Raw genomic sequence first — 21747 nt, forward strand, 5'->3', positions numbered from 1 at the left:
AAGAAAAAGGTCATTATGGTACATGGCCTCTTCTAGGAAGAAGTCACGCTGAAGCACATATGTTTCTCCTCGTGAGAATGTCAGAAGAGAGAGGTAGTTCTGAGAGTTTCACGGACAGTCCCCTGTGAACCCTGTGAGAGTGTCAGAAAGGTGTGAAAGACAGTTCATGGGATGCTAGGTGTCATGGACAAGAGAGCCACAGTGCCTGGTATACAGCCTGATTCTGCCACTTACAATCTTTGTAACTCCCTCACTTTTTTCACTTGATATTTCCTACATTAAAGCACTGCTATAAGAATTATCCAACAAATAATATATGTTCAAGAAATATTAGCTATGATTAGTACCGACTGACTATTCCAAAGATATTTAATAAATTGATCCCTTTTAGCCCAAAAGAATCTGTGACTTCAGAGTGTTTAAAATAGGTGCCATCTTGCATGACAATTTTATCAATTATTTCTGGAGAAATAATAGGCCAATGGCCAATGAGTCTTTATGCAAATAAATAATGTTTTAAAAGCACAATGAATGAGGATCCTGAGGTGATAGAATTCTCAGAAAAGTAAGTATAACCTACTAGGAATAATATCCTTTTAGATTTTTTAACTACATAAGGCCATAATGATTCCCATAAAGTGACCTGCAGATTCTGGGTCTTGACATAGTTATAAGCACTATAACTTGGTTAACAATTAACCCCATTTAAACTTCAACTTGTTGTTGAAGTATTTGAATCAGGTAACAGAGTCCTAAACTTCTTGGTCATGAGCAGGTCAGTGGGAGTGTGACATCCAATTCTGGGGGTCACATTTGGGGAGACAGTGACCTAAAGAGAACATGTAGAAGAACATGTCCCATGAAAACTTGGCACATGAGGACCAGTCAGAGATAGGAACCGTGAGCCCTAAAGAGAGAGACCACAGCTTACTCCATTCTGGTCTGTTCCAGAAGATTCAGTCTATGCTTAACTCCTTCCGGCTTCTTCACAATGTGATCTGCCTCCTGCCACCCCACAAAGACTGCTCTGTCGAGTCACACAAATCCTCAAGAGACACTTCCCAATCCTGACCTCTCTTTACTGCGCTGGAGCATCGCTACCTTGATTGCTGTCCCATTCTGTTATCCTCCCTTCTCTTGGCTTCCATACCATAGTAACCTCTTAGATTTCCTCTTCTCATCTCACACTGCTCTCTGTTGTCCAGACACCTACCCTGGGTTTTCATCTATCTTTGTGCCGTTTTCTCCCAAATTCATCACTTCCATTTGCACATTCAGTCACTATTAGAAACCTCCTATTCCACATAGAAACTCAGGCTCAGATGCAAATGAAAAAGTGAAATCAATATGTAAAATACGAACAGAATACTTTAAGGTTGATTTCTAATTGCAATGAGCAATTCAGTTTTGCTCTTTTAAGTAACTGACTCTTTCTATCACTGAATATTTTATTTCCAAATCTGTCCAGAAGACAAAACAATGAGGGAGGGGTTTGGTACCCAGTGGGATCTTTACCAACCCACACCTCTCAGAAAAGTTAGGCATAGTGTTTGACCAGCACCTAATCAAGTCTTTTTATAGTTTCAGTATTAATTCAAAATAACTGAATTCTGGCTGTAGTAATTCACTCAATTGGTGCTTGGCTAAGTCACTTGGAAAAAAAAAATTTAACTACAAGTTATTAACATAATGGGAACTAGATTTTTGTGCTTGGGATTTTTCTCTGCTTAAATGGCTATTTGTGCTTTAAAAATTTCCATCCTAGGCCAGCCATTGTAGCTATTGCTCTGGTCTTGCCCCTTGGCTTATAGAGATGGAAAAAAGATCTCCTGCTTCTCTCTGGCAAGAATATCGTTCTTTGGAAAGCTTTTCTGAACTTCTGGTTCTCATTCTGTGTTTCTGCTGCTTTCACCATCACTGTTGCACAACAGAAATGGCTTGTAACACGACAGACACATCATCGACAGGGGCCTCTAACTGCTCTGTAATGTTGGAACAAGTATTTCTTTTTTTATTTGAGTCTTCCAACGCCTCCAAAAATTACCTGATGAGCTTTTCTTGTGACCATTCTATCATTAAGTGAGTCCAGAGAAGTGGAGTCCAGTTCCTGGAAAAAATGAATCTCATTTCCTCCCCACTATCTGTGCCAACGTCTCCTGTAAAGTTGAGTCCAAAAGCTTTGTCTTTTCTCTAGCTTTCCCCATATACATCATCAAATCACCATGAGGGTAGCTATTATGTTGTTATACATGCAATCCACTGCAAGGTGATGTGTTTTATTTTGGCTTATGCTCAAAGTTGTAGGATTGAAATGAACATGCAGGGATTTCTAGAAAGGCCAATCTGGAATTCAATTCTTTCTTATTAATTATTGCTATCATTAGATGGGTACTAAATGTGACTGTGATATTCAATTTAATCAGTACCACTGGAACTCCTCTAATGCCCCAATATATAAGTGCTCAGGTTACAGTTGGAAGGAGACAATGCATCCCTTCATGAAGCCCACAAGTCAGTTGGGCATAAGAATAGTCACAACTGGTAAAAATAGATATGATCAGCTGCAATGCTTGTGGTACAAACAAGGGGCTTTTAAAGTAACTTGTCACCATGTGAAGAAAACAACGACTGCTCCAGGTAAGCACATTGTGAGGTCCATCTTACTGTAGATCAAGAAAGGTGGATTTTAAAACCATTGCCAAGTTCATGATTTTAAGTTTGTTCCATGCCATGTCATATTTTCATAGAATACTGACTGGTAAACACTAAGCTTACTATTTCTAAAATACTCTACTTTTATGAATATAAATAAGATTTTTTTAATCAAAAAAATTACTCCTGGCTGGGCACAGTGGTGCATGCCTATAATCCCAGCAGCTCAGGAGGCTGAGGCAGGAGGATCACGAATTTAAAGCCAGCCTCAGCAAAAGTGAGGCACTAAGTAACTCAGTGAGACTCTGTCTCTAAATACAATACAAAATAAGGCTGGGGATGTGGCTAAGTGGCAAAGTGTCCCTCAGTTCAATCCCTAGTAAATGCCCCCCCCCCCGCTCCAAAAAAAATTACCCCTGAAAAGCAAGAAAAAAAGAAAAGAAAGGAATCTCATTATATTTAGGCCCTCCGTTTCTTAAGGTAGTGGTGTTTTTCTTTGTTTCAATAAGCAAAATAACTATTTGGAAAAAAAATATTAACTGAAAACAACTGCAACCATTCTAGAATTTTAGTAAGATTGGAAAGAAAATTTTTTTACAAAGAGTATTTTTTTTCCCATGGGAATATGGCCTAAGAGTTATGAGTACTATATGTTGAAAGTGTTGGCAACTAAGAATTCTAAAAATCACTCATCACCTTGAACTTGAATCACAGAACTACATTGAATCACTGTTGTGTGGATAGGTGGAAAAGATGAAAACAATATGAAATTTAATAGTATTACATATTTCTTACATGAAAATAAAGACATATTTGATGACTCAAAAAGTGATTTTATTAATGATGAAAAATAGTTGTTAAAATGTATGTAAATCACTTGAATGAAATTGTTTTATTGCAAAAATAGAAACTCGTATATCTAAATTAATGTTTCTATAACATGAAGTTTTATACATGAATGAATAACTATAATAGTGAAGTAAGTAAAATAGGGAGTTGCCTAACTTTTCAACTATAACCTTAAAAGCTACATATGCAAGTCAGGGGAAAAAAGCTTTAATAAATAAAATCTCTCCTTATAACAATAGCAGATTACCTCATATTTTAGGTTGCCTAATATTCAAACAACTTCTATTGCATAGCATTGCATAGAGAAAGTTGAATAAATGTTACTGGCAATCATTTTTATAAAAATAGAAACTTTGATTATAACAAAAAGAAAATGAACTGAAAGGAACCTAAATTTTTAAATAAAAATAAGAATCAAAATCATGATACTTTGTTCCCACTAATTAGGCATTAAATAAGTCCAAGATAATCCAACATATTTCTTGTCTCTTATTTCTGGAGAACAGACATAGAAACAACAACCAAAATGTACTGTGAAATTTAAATAATAAGAGATCAATTAGCCAAAAAATTACACTGAAGCCTAAAGTATATGTATTTCTTTGCATACATAATATAATAGATTAATGTTAAGATTAGGGAGTGAACAGACATGAAATACGCCTATTCAAATATCATGGGTGGTTTATGATGTTCCGGCAGGGTTAGGAGTTTGATCCTAAAATGCATGATGACTTCTAAGTGGCTGTTCTACTTTGATTTGAAAGTGCACTGATTTATTGAGTTTCAGAATACATACCTCTAAATAATCTGTGGAGCAGTCTGTATGATCTTCCAACTCAAATGCTAAAAATGTATAGTTCACTGTGTTGCCCCTTGTTGCTTGGATGGTCCAGTTGCAACGCTGATTTTCAGAGTAAGGATGTGGGTAATTTATGCTCTCCAAGATGCCGTAGGTCTGATTAACTATCACCACGTTCTCACATGCTGAAAAAAAATAAGCATGATAGTTAAAACCACTATCACCTGTATCATAATTGTGCCAAGATGTGTGTGAGATGTTTTTAGCAGGGCTAAAAACCCTTATATATATACATAAACTAGCTAAAAACACTATATACATACATAAATATTTGGTACAGCATTTTTATAGTGACAGTGCCTCTATTTTGAACAAATGGGCAATGATGCTTCAGTGACTCAAGCTTTAAAGTGTCAAGGAAATGGAATATTCATGTTAAAATAGGCACAACGTTGGATGATAGCAGAATAACTTGACTATTCAGAGAGCAATATGCTTTGTTTAGAGAAGTGTATTAAATGTTCTTCAGTTTTTCTAACTTTAACAATCAGAAGAGGTAAAAAATTCTAATTTTTAAATTCAACAGGTTTGAAAATACTAAGTCCTAGCCGGGTGCAGTGGCGCATACCTGTAATCCCAGCAGCTCAGGAGACTGAGCTAGAAGGATCACAAGTTCAAAGCCAGCCTCAGCAACTCAGTGAGACCCAGTCTCTAAATAAAATACAAAATAGGGCCGGGGATGTAGCTCAGTGGACGACTAGCCCTGAATTCAATCCCCAGTACCCTCGACTGCAAAAAAAGAAAATACAAAGTCCTGTGTGAATGCTAAATGTGAGTTGCAACATGGTTTTGCAAAACATTCAGAGATCTGTATGAAATCCACAACCAAGCCTGTGATTCCTCTAGTTAGTCATCAAGAAATTCTAACCAAATAAAGGGAAGTGAGAAAGATTTAAAGAAGAAATGAAAATCTGAAATCTTGAAACAAAGAAAAAAAACCCTTCAATCCAGTAGTGGCATTTTCTTCAGCTGAATATTCAACAAAACCACACCAAATACCTCCATGTATGTCTAACCTTGGGAGTAAATGTCAATCCTAATGACTGGAACGAGGCATATACATACCTCTTCTCAAGTATTTTTCATGTTGTCTTTATGGTGTGCAATAAAAGAAAGCAGGAAATTAAACATTATATTGAAAGAGGTGTCTCTGAAAAGTATGGTGCATAGTTATATTCATGAGGTCACACTGTATTCTGAAAGGTGCCTAGAACACCACTGATAAACTTAGGGTTTAGAAAAGTATGCCTTTGGGTCTCTTCAAATTCTTCCTTTGGTGGAACAAGGTTAATATTCAAACCATCCCTCTTTAAAAATCTTTGGGTCCCAGTTTTGTCTGCAAAAGCTTTTTAAAGAATGATGCTGTTTTCGATGCCTTCAAGAGGTAACACCTATTAGGCACACAGATATCATATACCACGATGAGAAAAACAGAGAAAAATGGATTCAATCAACCATACAGGTTGCTCTCATTTCTCACACAGTCTATTATCTGCAAAATTCCAATTTCAAATGGCAAATTTTATACAAAATTTGACAGGTCACCTCTGATTTTACCTTTAAGGAATACTAATTTGCTCCTTAACTATTCTGAAAGTCAGAGAGAAAAATTAAATATTACAGGAATAAAAAGAAAAGGAGGAGTCATCTCATAAAAAAAATCTTAATGTAACTATGAAATGAACTAGCACACAATAATAAAATTAAAGAAATAATTATAAGCTACACCTAATAGATGTATCCCTAATAGAACCTGAATGATTTTTTTGTATACATAATAATGATGAACTTCTGAGGAACAAAGCTATATATTAAAATGCATTATTCAAAACTATTGAGAATTCGGTCAAATATATATAAGTGAATGTGAATCTTCAAATCCATGCATAAATCAAGGCTAGACATTAATATTCTTTCTTTTTTTATTGGTTGTTCACAACATTACAAAGCTCTTGACATATCATATTTCATACATTAGATTGAAGTGGGTTATGAACTCCCAATTTTACCCCAAATGCAGATTGCAGAATCACGTCGGTTACACATCCACATTTTTACATAATGCCCTATTAGTAATTGTTGTATTCTGCTACCTTTCCTATCCCCTACTATCCCCCCTCCCCTCCCCTCCCATCTTCTCTCTCTACCCCATCTACTGTAATTCATTTCTCTCCTTGTTTATTTTCCCATTCCCCTCACAACCTCTTATATGTAATTTTGTATAGCAATGAGGGTCTCCCTTCATTTCCATGCAATTTCCCTCATTAATATTCTTTCAACATCCAAGGGATACTGTGTATGTGACATATAATTTTGTGACTTTCAATTCCATTTTTAGATAACTGTGTCAAAATTATGGATCCATTTAAATTTAGTGGGGCAAGGACTCACACTTCCAAAATTACAAGTATTTGTTAAATAACATGAAGTCAAAGAAACCTTGTTTTCATGAATGCTCATTTTGAAACTAACTTCAAAGAACATTTAATTCCCCAGTGAGAAAAGAGTTGAAGAGATTATCTAATTTAATCTCTTCATTGTAGGAAATGAAAAGAAATTCTGGAAGCCCAGAGAGGAAAATGACCTCCTCAAGGGGTGGGGGCCAGGACACACCCCAGGCTTGTTGATATTTAAAAAAAAATTTTTTTTATTTGTTCTTTTTAGATATACATGGCAGTAGAGTGTATTTTGACATATTATATATACATGAGTATAACTTATCCTAATTAGGATCCCATCTTGTGGTTGTACATGATCTGGAATTTCACTGGTCATGTATTAACATATGAACATAAGATAGTTATGTTGCATTCATTCTTCTATCTTTGGTATTTTGTTCAATGCCCCTTTGATTCAGCCACATTGCCTTATGGGGAAGCAAGACTTAAAAATAGTATCTCTACCGGGACCATGGTAAAAAAATGAGCCCACTCACAAAGACCATGGCTTCCCATAAAATTAAGGTGTGTTTTAAGGTAGAGGACCAAACTTAGGGTGGGAGACTACTTCGTACAAAGGAATAATGTCTAATGAGAAGATTGTAATGTGTGATACACCTGAAAAAGTATTAATCACCATTACAGTGATCTTTAGCTGGATTGTAGCAGTCTCAAGATATTACATACTCTTTTAATTGTTTATAGTTGGTCAGATGATTTACTTACAGGAGATTAAATTTAATAAATAAGCATTTTCTCCTCATATGAGGAAGGAATTTTAAATTTAAAAATTTCACACAAGAAACTAAGATTAATTTCAATGGCTCAAACCCATGGGTTATTCTGCTCTCAGTTTCATCAAGGGTCTGATGTCCCACTCTAGATACCAAGTGACTGTCACACATACTTACTCTGCCAGTATTTGACCTCGAAGCCACCTCCTTGCTGACCTTCATTAGTCCTCAGTTTTAATAACATGTTGTCTCCACTAGAACGGATCAGAGGTGGTTTTTCATCCCCACAAAGCTGAGTTAACAGATGAGAGCTGGTACTTGGGCCATCATAGATCTTTAATAAAATATTTAAAATATTAGATGGTTGTGGCTATATGAAATCTAAAGGACTCTGAATAAATAGAGAAAAAATACTCAGTAGGACTCTGGCAAGGAAAAAAAATTATATATATATATATAGATAGATAGATAGATAGATAGATAGATAGATAGATAGAATAGCCCTGAAATAAAATATCTTTTAAAAATTTGCCATAGTACTATAAACTCAGACCATGAACTCAGACAACTTAGCCATCACATTAATAAGTATGTGATGTCAGGATAATGACATCACATACATTGAAAATGACATCACATACATTGAAAATGAAAGTCTAATACATATTTTGAGGTCATTGATAACATCAATGATCCTTTATTTTTGATTCCCTAGTTTATAATTTGTGAAACTTTAGTAGTTTTTCATATTTTTAGTGGACCATGGTGAATTGCTGGTATGACAAAAAGTCACAGTTGGATGACTCTAATTATCTTCTTTAATTCACCAAAATAGTTCTCTAAATTACTATGTTTTTAATACACCTATAGAAATTATGTAGAGGATGGTAATAACCCATTATATAACCCCTTTTAGGGCATTTTTAACCACAACTTAACAGTTCATATTCAAAATGTTTTACAAACATGTTGTATCAAGTCATTTGGTAATACTGTATTTAGAAGATTAATATTTTCACCAAGTTTCTTTAAAGTTTTTATTTTGCTTAAATTTCTTATGTGGATGTCCTGCTTAAATGCTCCCCTTTCCTGAAAATCAAAAATAAAAATAAATGCATTATGTGTATTTTAATGAGAACAGAGCAGTGAGTAGCTCAACTGAAATACTATAAATACCGCCAGATAATCCCAAGAGCAGTTTGGATGATGCTCCAAGTGGAAGTCTTTGAATTCCAGTTCAAACGGGCTGCCGTGGCTGGATTTCAACCACCAGTAGCATTCAGAGCTGTGGTAGTAGGGCATTGGGTAGTTCGGGGATGTGAATATGCCAGTGGAAGTGGTAAGATTGCCTCCACAACCTATAGGAGAAAGAAACTGCATGACAAGAGAAAGAAATGGAAAGATGCCTACCCTTTCCTTTTTTATAAAATTGAAATTTCTTTCTATATTGAACTGGCACTTCTCTTTAAATCAATGTGCAAAGCAAAACCACATCCCAGAAAAGTAGTTAGTCTATAATCACAATTCACATCAATGGACTTTCCTTTTCTAATCAAAAGGATAGCTCCATGACATATGCCAAAGAACTAGAATTTTTCCCTTTGTCCTTCAAAATACATGGCTGCTGGGTTTTGTTGTTGTTGTTGTTTGTTTGTTTTGGTACTGGGGATTGAACTCAGGGGTACTCAACCACTGAGCCACATGCCCAACCCTATTTTGTATTTTATTTAGAGACAGGGACTCACTGAGTTGCTTGGCTCCTTGCCATTGCTGAGGCTGGCTTTGAACTCACAATCCTCTTACCTCAGCCTCCCAAGCAGCTGAGATTATAGGTGTGCACTGCCACACCCAGTTGTTAATTCCGTTTTTAATTCTACTGTAAATTAAAAAAAATATTTGCTATGTTGAAGTTTAGTAGAAAGATGAATGATAAAACATAGTTAGAAAAAAAGTAGACAAGTGATGATAGACCCAGAATGACAATCCAAGAATCAGGAAACCAATCAGATTGAATTCTCCTGTCCAAGGCAGCTCCTTGATCTTTACCTGTTAATGATCCATCCCAGTAAGCAGAGAACCCAGACTCTGTGAATATCGGGTCACTTTTGAATTCTAACCACAGTTTGTTACTGTGAGAGATGATTCTTGGAGGTAGATTTGATCCACAGTATGTTCCCAGGGATGGTGAAGTTTCATAGCCTCCATCTCTATGGCAGAATACAGAAATGAACATTTATTAGATTATTGACAATACTACTGGATAAACATTTAACATCATTTAAACTACAGGATTACAGTCGACCAGTTTATCAAATCAGTCAACTTCTCTCAAAATGACTTTAAAAAACAAAATATTGAGTTTTCAATTTTGGCTTTGTTAAATAGTATTTGAGTGATGTAATAAAGAAGAACTATCATTTACGGCTGGCATGACATCTTATATAACCACTTGCAAACTGAGAGAATGTGTTCAATCTTTATCTTCTCAAAGCCTCTGGCAAACACTTCAGAAAATATGGAGTACAGAAACCATAATTATTAACAGTATAAACAAGTATTGCTTAGTTTTACAGAGAAATCTTAAATGTTTTTTCTTCTAATTTGGAAATTTTCAAAATTTAATGTATCATATTTGATATATTTGAAAATTTCTGGAAATAGTTATTTCCCTAAGAACTTTTTGGCGTCTTAAATCTAATTTATAATCTGTACTTTATTTCAAACAAACAAAACATGATGATTCATTCAACATTAGATCCCAATGATTCGTTGTTGTAAATTAAGAAAATTATGTCATTTTAGCATGCTGTATTAGCAATTTTTTGCTTTAGTTTCTTACTTTATATAATACAATAAAAATTTTATAAATTTTGTAAGAGTCCAGATTTGAAATGACAAATAAAACATTTGATGCAGATATATACCAAAATGATTAGCTTAATTTAACTTGATGTAATACAAAGGAGAGATCAATGTATAAGTTCATATGCCTTCACTGTATAATTTTTGAAATACACTTTCATAATGCCAGGCAATGAAAGAAAGATGCCTTACACTGACATCCACAGGCCTAAAGTTTCTTTTTTTTATTTTTGATACCGGGTTGAAACCAGGGGTGCTTAACCACTGGGTAGCGTCCCTAGCCCTTTTTTATATTTTATTTAGAGACAGGGTCTCACTGAGTTGCTTAGGGACTCGCTAAATTGCTGAGGCTAGCTTCAAATTTGTGATCCTCCTGCCTCCCCAGCCACTGGGATTACAGGTGTGTGTCACTGTGCCTGGGTTCATTATTTATAAACAAAAAACTTTGTGAAAACTTTAATATGAGGTTGCTATCATGCCTTCATTTTTGTGACATAACTAGATCAAATGGACAGTAAATAGCCTAAAATTTAAATTAAGTTTACATAAAGAAAGTAGGTATTCAACAATAGCAAGTATTTCATTTCAAAGTGGTAATACATCTGTTCTCTTTGCCCAGATAAAAATCTGAAGTTTATTTCTAAACATTCCCTAAAAAAGTATTACATCAAAATAACCACTGACTTTTATGTAATTTTTTTCTATTTCTTCTGTAGGCTTCAAATGACAAATTTTATCTCTTCTAAGGAATTACATAGCATAGCAGGGAGCTTTACAAAGAATGTTCATGTATTTTTTCTTAATCTTTCCAGGAATGATTATTAATAAAGATAAATGATGACAGAGATTATTTCGAAATAATTAAAGCGATTACCTGATTTCCACAAAATCTCCTATGCAATTTTCATTAATGCCTTCCTCCAAGGAGAAGTTTGTGAAGTGCAATGCAATCTGTTGATTGGGTTCCACTGTGATCCTATAAATGCATTCCAAGTTATTGGGGTAATTATTGGGGAAGTTTGGAGAACTTATCGTCCCTGAGGAATCTGTGTAGTCTTCCAAGCATGCTGTAATAAGAAACAAACCACAAGAGAGAAAACAGAAAACATTATGCTACATTTATAATACATTCAGTAGGATATACTTCAGTATTTGTGCCTATGTTCTTGATTTTCAGTAGGCCTCCCTGGAATGTTCGGATAATGATCTCATTTTGAAAGGAAGTTTTTGGAATCTCAGAGGCAAAACAATTATTAGCAGCACACTTAGCCACATGATAGAAATAGTTACATATATCTTGAAAGGGCTACTTTTCTTATCTTGAGAGTGTCCTAATTTTTCTAGTCCATGCAAAGTACATTAAAATTGGCTTCAATTTAGAAATCTCAGAAGGGCCTTAGAAATAATTCAGTTCAGCTCTTCTTTTCATAATCTTACTTTAAAATTGTTTCCACCAAAGAACATATTCATGAGAAATAACAGTTTCCTCAGCCATGGAGTGAAGAGTAGAAGACATGGCATGGAGACCAGAGTGACCTTGAATCAAAGCTCTTTTCCACCATTGATAAGCTCTGCAAACTCGGGCAAGCTACAACACCTCCCTGAGCCTTAGTTCCCCCATCTCAAAATTGGAGAGTTTTTTGTACCTCTGGAGATAAGTGTAAGAATTAGTAATAATGAAATTAAAGTGCTCAGTCCACCATATATGTCCAATAAATATAGTAATTATCATTATATTTCAGGATAGAAGAGGTGTAATAAAGTATAAATCATGAGGAATGAGTTAAATTATTCATATAAACTATCTAGCTGAGTACCTGGACAATGATATGTCCTAAGTAAATATCAACTGTTCTAGTTGACTAGCTTTCAACTTTACCTATGCAGTCCTTCAGATTCTGTATTTAATAACTAATCCACTCAGTCACCTATGCTCTCCAAATATGAGGTATTTTATAAAAACAAAAACCTAATTTGGAGGCTTTTTAAATGTATCTTCAATTGCATCCAGCAATGACCTAAACCTAGGGTTCAGGAATAGACAGAGGTCTCTGACTTAAAGATTTTGGGAAAGAATAAGCTACTATACTTTATTGCAAGTGAAATAAAATGAAGCTGTTTAGTTATGCTATTTCCCCAACTGCTGCTAGATAATTGTATTCGGAAGAAAAACAGTCATCACAGGTATTGGGAGTACAAAGATGCATAATAAAATATTATAGGTTCTACTATCTATGTGTAGCCCTCAGGGTAATGAAAATTTAATAAATATTTGGTTTTATTCTCTGTAAAATCAAGGCTTTACTTTATTGAAGGAATCCACAGTGATATTGAACCACCAACGTTATATTCGACTCCCAAAGCTTACTGTTCTATAGTCTGCCAAGATTTTTCCATAAGGGAGAAGGAAAGAGGAAAAGTCAGTAAGGGACAGAGAGAGAGAGAGAGAGAGAGAGAGAGAGAGAGAGAGAGAGAGAGAGAGAGAAGGGAAAGCCATACAGAGATTGCATACTAAATATTTCAGACTCAGTAATGAGTATTAGTAAGATAAAAAAAATCCATGGATTAAAAGGACATTCAATGAAAGCTATGACCCAGGATCCCTGAATTAACACAACTGTCAGATCCACTGACCCCCACACAGACAAGTTACAGCTTTAGCCAGCAAGTCAAATATTTTGAGCAAATTATCTGTCCAACTCTCTTATACTAAAGAGAGAATTCTCCTTGCTTACCTACTCTGCTCCCAGAGGGCAAGTATTGCAAATCTCTAATGAAACTTTCAATGAGTCTGCAGGAGAATGTTACATATAATTGGGTTCCCTGGGAGGGAAGCCTGACTAAATGCCATTTTGAACAGTAATGATGGGCAATTTTCTTATGTCTAGGTTTTATGCCAGTGATCATTCTGGTAGCTGGTGGGAGTTTGTTCATCCCTAACTTTGAATCATACATGAAGATTCCTTGCCGTTGCTGGCTCAAAGGTAGACCACAGTGTCTGATGTGTTGGAGTGACTTTCATACTGTTCATTTGTCTGAAATGCTTTACCAAATAATTTTCCCTCTTCCCTTGCACATTCTTCAGCAAATAAATTCATCCCTGTCATTTAAAGTCCAGTTCAAATATCACATCTGTGAAAACTTTCTCAGCCAAGCAGAATTAATTTCTCTATACTCAATAAAATTTTATGAAAATAGCAATTTGATCCCCAAACATATTTTTTGTAATTGTTTTTATGTGAGTACATTTCTCCCTTTAGGTCTTAGGATATGAAAAAGGTCCTATTAACCGTGATTAACTGTTACTTACTACAGAACTTGGTCCACATCAGGTCCCAGTAACATTTGTTAAAAGTGCATTATATAATGTGTTGAAGACTGAAGGGGTGGGAAATGTACCTAATTTTTTTGGTTACTATTAATTATTTTCAAAATGTTTTTATTTTTTCTTTTTAGTAATATATTACAGTAGAATGTATTTTGATATATTTTACATACATGGAGTATAACTTCCCATTTTTGTGGTTGTACACGATGTGGAGTTTCACTGGTTGTATATTTATATAGGAATATAGGAAAGTTATGTCCAATTCATTCTACTGTCTTTCCTATTCGCATTCCCTTCCCTTGCCTCATTCCCTTTTGTCTAATTCAATGAATTTTTTATTCTTCCCTAATCCCTCTTTATTGTGTGTTAGCATTCACATATCAGAGAGAACATTTAGCCTTTGGTTTTTTGGGGATTGGTTTATTTCACTTAGCAAAAATATGGAGCATCTCACAAATCTGCATGCCATTCTTGCACAGGGGCTATGCCAATCTTCTCTGTATCATTCCAGTTTTAGTATATGTGCTGCCAAAGTGAGCACACACTTACCTAATTTTCTTCTACCCTCTCCACCTAACCCAGTTCTTCTCTTTCAGGCTACTCCACTATTCCCTTCCTATAACCTCCTCTATTTTTATCACCACAAATTTCCTTTCTCTTTCTATCCTCTTTTCTGGATTGTTTGAGGTTCTTTAATATTTTGTCATATTTATTCAATCTAAAAAATAAGAATCTCTGCTTCCAGCCATGACAATCAATTCGTACTGAATTAGCCCCTTTTCTTTTTTTTTTTATTGGTTGTTCAAAACATTACAAAGCTCATGACATATCATCTTTCATATATTTGACTCAAGTGGGTTATGAACTCCCATTTTTACCCCAAATGCCCCTTTTCTTAACAAATATAAAACCAAGCAAAATTTTGGACAATAAGCAATATAAGATTGCTGTTCTAGATGGAAAGGAAACTTATGAGCTAGACTCTTGATTTCTTTGGTTCTAGAACTTAGCAGAATTTTCTGACCACAGCAGTGAGCTGAAGCCGAAGTAGTGAATGACAGCCATATGAAGCAGAGGAAGCCGAGATCTTAGTTTAGCACTGCCTAGAAACATAAGGAAAGCTACTGGGTGGAAGAAGGAGAGAGAGAGGAGAGCCAGATGTCTGGCTAGGGCTCCCATGAGTCTTGGCAGAGCCTGGGCTGAGTAACAAAGAGTGAGCACACCAGAGAGCTGATACCGGTAGTCTGGAAACAGAAACAACATGTTTGTGGTCAGGGCAACTTTCTGAGCCAGAAAGGAAGTACTTTATCTACACCCCACAAATTCAATTGAGGCATCTAAAAGGTCACATTTTATAAGTGAAGACCTTGGCCAAGAGCAGGCCTTCTTTAGAGGTTCCCTACCAGTGTGTAAGTGTGACTCTTAAAAAAGATTTATAGGAATAGCCTGGTGCAGTGGCATAGGCCTATAATCCCAGCGGCTCCGGAGGCTGAAGCAGGAGGATCTCGAGTTCAAAGCCAGCATCAGCAATGATGAGGTGCTAAAGTACTCAGTGAGGCCCTGTCTCTAAATACAATACAAAATAGGGCTGGGGATGTGGTTCAGTGGTTGAGTGGCCTGAGTTCAATCCCCGGTACTGCTCACCACCAAAAAAAGACTTGCAGAAATGATATAGCTTGGAGATTGAGACCTACCAAATCAGAGGGCCGTGGGAAACACCTAGAAAGTTTCACAAATACACCTTTAATATTTTTAAAATAAAAGCCTACATCAGTACAAGGTAATTGGTCAGATTTAAAGCAAAAATAATAGTAGAGTTTATAATATATAGAGAAAGAAAAGATATAATTAAAATAGCAAAGAGAAAGGAACAGGTTAAATCACACTATCATGAGATTATTAAATCTAACCAAACCAAACCAAAGAGGTATTATTAAAAATCCATTAAAGGAAATAGAATGGAATAATAAAATACTCTGCAGATAAACAAAAATGACAGGAAATAGTAACAGAAATAGTAACAGAAGAGACATTGGGAAAAAAATCATGATGGCATGCCAAATCCAATTGTATCAACAATAACTGTACCAACCAACTTAACCTAATAGGCCATTGAAGAATACCACTCTTATAAATAGCAGACTACTCAGGTTTCCAAGTGTACATGAAATGTACAGCAACATAGGTGAAGTGCTAGACTGTAACACAGGTTTCAATAAATTTTAAATAATTGAAAACTTAAACTGTTTTCTTTAAATGAATGAAATTGAATTATAAATCAGTAAGATGTTTTGAAAAACTACAAATACTTGGAATTTAAAAAACAGATTATAAATAATTCATAGATCAAAGAAGAAATCACAAGGGCATTAGAAAATGCTAAAAGCTGTAAATTGATGAAGATTATCAAAATCTGGGATATGAAGAAAAAGACAGTGCTTAACGACATATATATTTTCTGTATAAGAAAATAAAATTAGTTTATTTTCATCTAGAGAAACCAGAAGAAAAGCAAACATAGCCAATAATTAAAAGAAAAAAAATAACATAGATGAGAACAAAAGTCAATTAAATAGAAAACAAAAATCAACAGAGAAAATTAACCATGCCAAAAATTAGTTCTTTGGGAAAAAAAAAAACAATAAAATCAAAAGAATTGTATCAACATTGATGAAAGAAAAAACAAACTATTATTTTTGAGAATAAAAGAGGAAGTATCAAAAATCTCTAAGTCTTTAAAAGAAAAGAGACTATAATTGAAAAAAATGTGCAAATAAATTTGACAACATAGATAAAATAGAAAAATTCTTTCAAAGTTACGAATTGCCATAGTTAACTCCAGAAAAAACAGAAAGCCTCTGTACCATCTATGAATCAAAGAAATTATATTTGCAATTTTCAACCTTCCTCCAAAGAAAACCATATGCTCATTTACCTTCACTTATGAAATCCTATCAAAAAACAAAGGAAACATTTATACTATACAAACTTAGAAAATGGCGGGGAAGGTAAGACGACACCACCTACTGCATTTTTTTTTTAAAGAGAGAGAGAATTTTTAATATTTATTTTTTAGTTTTCGGCGGACACAACATCTTTGTTTGTATGTGGTGCTGAGGATCGAACCCGGGCCACACACATGCCAGGCGAGCGCGCTACCGCTTGAGCCACATCCCCAGCCCACCACCTACTGGATTTTTAAGACTAAATATTACTCCATACGAAAACCAAAGATATAACAAAAGAAAAAACTACAGAAAAATATGTCTCATAACCATAGATTCAAAAATCCTTAACAAATTTAACTTAACAACTGCAGAGGGACATAAAAATTACAATGTGTCATAAGCAAGTAGAGTTTATCCTAGGCATGCATAATTGTTTTGATATTTTAAAATTAATCAATATAATGTGCCATATTAATAGGATTTTAAAAAGACTTGTGGTAACAACAGAAGATGCAGAAAAATCATTGAAACATTAAAAACCCCTCCCTGATAAAAACTCTCAGCAAGTACAAATAGAATGGAACTTCTCAACCTGATAAAAGGTATCTATGAAAAGACCACCATCATGCTTAGACAGCAAAGGAGTAAATGTTTTCCTTCCAAGATTAAGAAATGGGCCAATCTGACCAGTCTCGTTCTTCTTATTTAACACTGTACAGCAAGTCCCTAGTTATTACTATAAGACAGAGAGAAAGACAGAGAAAGGAAAAAATAAAACTGTCCTTATTCACAGTTATGATCATATCTGTAAAATATACTAAAGAATCTAATAAAAATCTATCAGAATAACTAAGTTTAGTGAGGATACAGTATATGGGATAAATAGCTGAACATTAATTTAAGTGGCACATGTTAGCCAAACTGGAATATAAAATTTCATATGCTATCTATAACAGCATAAAACACAAAGTTCAGTGGGAATGCAAATGCTCTACACTAAAAGCTTTAAGACACTGTAGGAAGAGATTAGAGAAAATCTGAATAAATGGAGAGGTAAAATATGATCATGGATGGCAAGACTCAATTTGAGAGGTCCTCTGTTCCTAATCGATCTACAATTTCAATGAAATTCCCAACAGGTTTGGGGAGGAGGGGCAAATTGAAAAACTGCTTCTAAATATGGAAATGGAGAGGATCTAGGATAGTCAAAAACAATTTGGGAAAATAAAAAAAAAAGGACCAATGTGGAAGTTTTAAACTCTCAGATTTTAAGATACACCTTAAAATTAAATAATTTTAAGAAATGTAGTGTCCTTTTGTTATAAGGATAAATATATACATCAGTGGGATTGAATAGAGATTCCAGAAGCACACACATGTATGTGGGCAAGTGATTTTCAACAATACCGCAAAGGCAATTCAGTGGGGGAGAAAGAGAAGAAAGAATCTTTTCACCAAATGGTACCTCATCAGTTAAATACCATTTGCCAATGAAACAGGCTTAGATATCTAACTTACAGAAAATTGGAAAATCAAATAAAAATGAGTCATTAGATATAAACTTCAAACATAAAACTTTCTAGAGGAATGCATGGAGAAAATCTTCCTAACTTTGGCAGGCAACATTTCTTACACACGATACAAAACCCAGTAAACACAACAGGGAAAAGAAAAAGGATCTATTGGACTTCTGCTCTTCAAACGATAACATTCAGAGAAAGAAAAGGTTAGCCACTGTGAGCAAATAGTCGCCATACATTTATCTGATGAAGGACCTACTTCCATCCAGAATATATAACATATGACTCAATAATAAGAAAACAACACAAACAAAAATGAGCAAAATGGTTCCTATTAATGGACTCCTGACAAAAGGAAGTACATGAATTGTCAAAAATTCCATAGAAAGGCACTCAGCACTATTAGTCACATGGGAAATGCAAATAAAAACCACATGATTCTTCCACACAATGACTAGAGGCTGATAATAAACAGATTGACAGTATCAAGAAGTGGCCAAGATGTGGCAAAGTGGAATTCTCATTCATTTAGAATATATGAAATAATATACAAACTTTGGGGAAAATTCTATTCCTAAGCAACTCCTTCACTGAAAAATCCACAAAACACTTGCACATCAATCTTCATAGCAACTTTTTTCAAAATAGTGGAAAAGTGGACACTACTCAACTATTCTAACAACAGGTAAATGGGTAATCAAATTATGATACATCCATGTAATGGAAGGCTATAAGCAATAAAGAGAACTACTAATAAATAAAACATGAAAAAATTTTGGGTGCATTACACTAAATGAAAGAAGCCAGACCCAAAAGGGTATATACAGAGTGTGCCCATGCATGTTTGCTTTTAACAGTAAAAACTAATCTACAGTGACAGGAAGGAGGTCTGCGGCAGCTGGAATGGAGGATGTGACAGAGGTGACTGTCCAAACAGACACTAGGAAATTTTCTTGGGTGATAGAGTGTTCTTGAATGGAGAGGTGATTAAATGGGTCTACATATTTGTTATAACGATGGATAAGTTTTGTCTTGTGAAATTACGGAATAAAAATCTCTGTTATATTAAAAGTTTAAAAGGTTTGTGTAAAGATTCAGTTCTCTAGAGGAAATCTAGAAAATTCTAATTCAGATATCCAATGAGTAAAAAAATTAAAATAAAAATATTCATTTTGAAGAGACCTCTATTGTCAATATTAAATATTAGACTATTTAATAATGTTAAAATTATACTGAAGTTTTATGAGACTCAAATGTATGATTTTTAGAGAGAAAAACAATAGTTGTCTGTACTATTCCTTGAAAAGTTAGAAGCTTCTCTTACCTGAAATTGAAATCTATAAAGTAGCTTACTTTTCTTCTCTAAACAGTAAAATGGCTCTTTCTAAAATAATCTTAAAGCTCAGTAGTAGAATACTTACCTAGAGGATGTGTAAGGCCCTAAAGTTTGATCCCTGGCACCTCCAAAAAAAAAAAAAAAAAACACACCACCTTTTAAAATAATAATAATAATACTGAAAAACAGTACTGCTAAGCTTTAGTTTCTTCTTGTGCTTTGCAACAAGATAATTAATTTGTAACAAATAATTAAGTTTGAATGTGTTCCCATAAAAGGATATTCATGTTGTCACGGTGCTTTTTACATCAATCTAAAATGCAAACATAAAAATACATCAGTGCTCACTGTTTTATCTTATGTTGCTAAAGGAAAATTCACATCCAATAGCAGTTGGCCTGTTATTATGGTCTAAGAAAACTGACAAAGAAATGAAGAAGAAAAGTACAATTCTTCCAGCCCCTGTATCAACGGGAGTAATGGAAAAGCCTGTTTCTGAAGATCAAAGACAATTGTTGGCAGAACTCCCAAATATTTCCCTCTGATCAACTTTTAAAAAGAATTAAGAAGTGAAAATATGTAAATGTTCCTTGTGTATCATTATAAAATCACAAAACTAAGTTTTTCTAAAAAGTGATAATGTTCCTTTGCCTTCACTAAGCATTTTCAAATAAATTCTTGCATTGCATTAAGCATGAGGTCAATGGAAACAGGTCAGTCCCAAAAGATTAGACCACAAGAATAGGAGGCACCATTCTGTGGAAGTGCATTGCATACATAGACTGTAGATCTTGGGTAAGTAGTCTACCAGCTCCCCTACTTGCCTTATGGGATAATTTATGTGATTGTCCAATCACATTATGGAGCCAGGCACAGTGGTGCATGCCTGTAATCCCAGCAGCTCAGGAGCCTCAGGCAAGAGGATCCCAAGTTCAAAGCCAGCATCAGCTTAGACCCTGTCTCTAAATAAAATACATGCACACACACACACACACAAAATAGGGATAGCTCAGTGCCTGAGTGCCCCTGAGTTCAATTCCTAGTACCTGTTCCCCACACTAAAAAAATAAATAAATAAATAAAAGAAAAGAAAAAAGAAAAAGAAAGAAAGAAACCATCTATAAACATGATTTCTAAAATCACTTATGAGACTTTTTGTTTCTGAATGAATCCATATGGCTCAGATTTTCCAGATATGGGGGAAATAAACAGCCAACCCAAGGAACCATCATGGGTTTTTACTACCATGTTTTGTTTAACATTCCTTAAAACAAAGACTCCAGGGAAGATATAATTACAGGTTCAATTTCTTCCTTAGAAAGATGAGGCCTTCCTAACTTAAGTCTAACATTTTCTACAGTTTGCTGCTAGATGGTCACAGTTGTTGCTTTTTTCTTTTCCTTCACAGCAAAGTAGCTGCTACAAAATTGTGCTTGGACATGAATAATTATATTTTAAATCTGCCAAAGTCAGGGTAGTCCTTTATAGCTATAATATCATTTTAACATTGAATTTCATCACATTTTTCTTCTTTTTATTTTCACTGATTTTGCAAAACAGCCAGGCTCTATCATCTCCATTTTTAAAGAGCTGTGTATGAAGGATCTGAGATCCCTAGAGATTATGCTTTGAAAATCACTTAGACATGGCCAAGATAAAATTTGAATTCAAGTCCTCGATTTCCAAATCCTGTGCTCTTTAATGAATCCAGGTTACTTTAGAGAGGAAATATCAACTTGGGAATGAAGACAAGTAGGGGGACTAGAAATGTCACAAATCAAGATTCTGTTCACCATTTTTATTCAAAGGGCCAAGAAATTTAACAAATTAGATAAGATAAATGAACCAATCTGGGAAGAGCTAGGATAGCTCTATGTGCCATAATACAAGAAAACACTAACCAATTAGAAAGTGAATCTTTTGGAGACAAATAGACTTACTAAAATTCCTTTCCGGAAGAAAGATATCCAAGTATCTAAGCAGAAAATTCAGAATTCAAGGTAGAAAGAATAGGAGAGGATTATGATTTGCCCAGAGTAGTCCACATTAATATCAAGCTGGATATGGAGACCTGACTTCCCCTCAAGACTTCCTTTCACAGTATCATGAACAGCACTTCCTACTAGTGCCATTTGCCATTTTCTCTTAGGATTTTACAGAGATTTACACTCTAAGACTTGACTTTCAGGGTCTTTAATGAAGTATAAAGACAAACTTC

General features: G+C 34.7%; 1 protein-coding gene across 1 annotated transcript in view; it reads right to left on the minus strand.

The window, feature by feature from the left end:
• Positions 1 to 21747, minus strand: part of CUBN (cubilin) — a 307889-nt gene that overhangs the window by 221265 nt on the left and 64877 nt on the right. Inside the window, exons 23-27 of the mRNA XM_081299156.1 lie at positions 11272 to 11464; positions 9582 to 9742; positions 8712 to 8893; positions 7713 to 7869; positions 4301 to 4488 (exon numbers count right to left, since the gene is read on the minus strand). Coding sequence (XP_081155282.1) covers positions 4301 to 4488; positions 7713 to 7869; positions 8712 to 8893; positions 9582 to 9742; positions 11272 to 11464 — 881 coding nt within the window. The remainder of the gene's footprint in view (positions 1 to 4300; positions 4489 to 7712; positions 7870 to 8711; positions 8894 to 9581; positions 9743 to 11271; positions 11465 to 21747) is intronic.

The sequence above is a fragment of the Spermophilus citellus genome (genome assembly GCF_964194105.1).
Source record: "Spermophilus citellus genome assembly, chromosome: 6".
Lineage (NCBI taxonomy): Eukaryota > Metazoa > Chordata > Mammalia > Rodentia > Sciuridae > Spermophilus > Spermophilus citellus.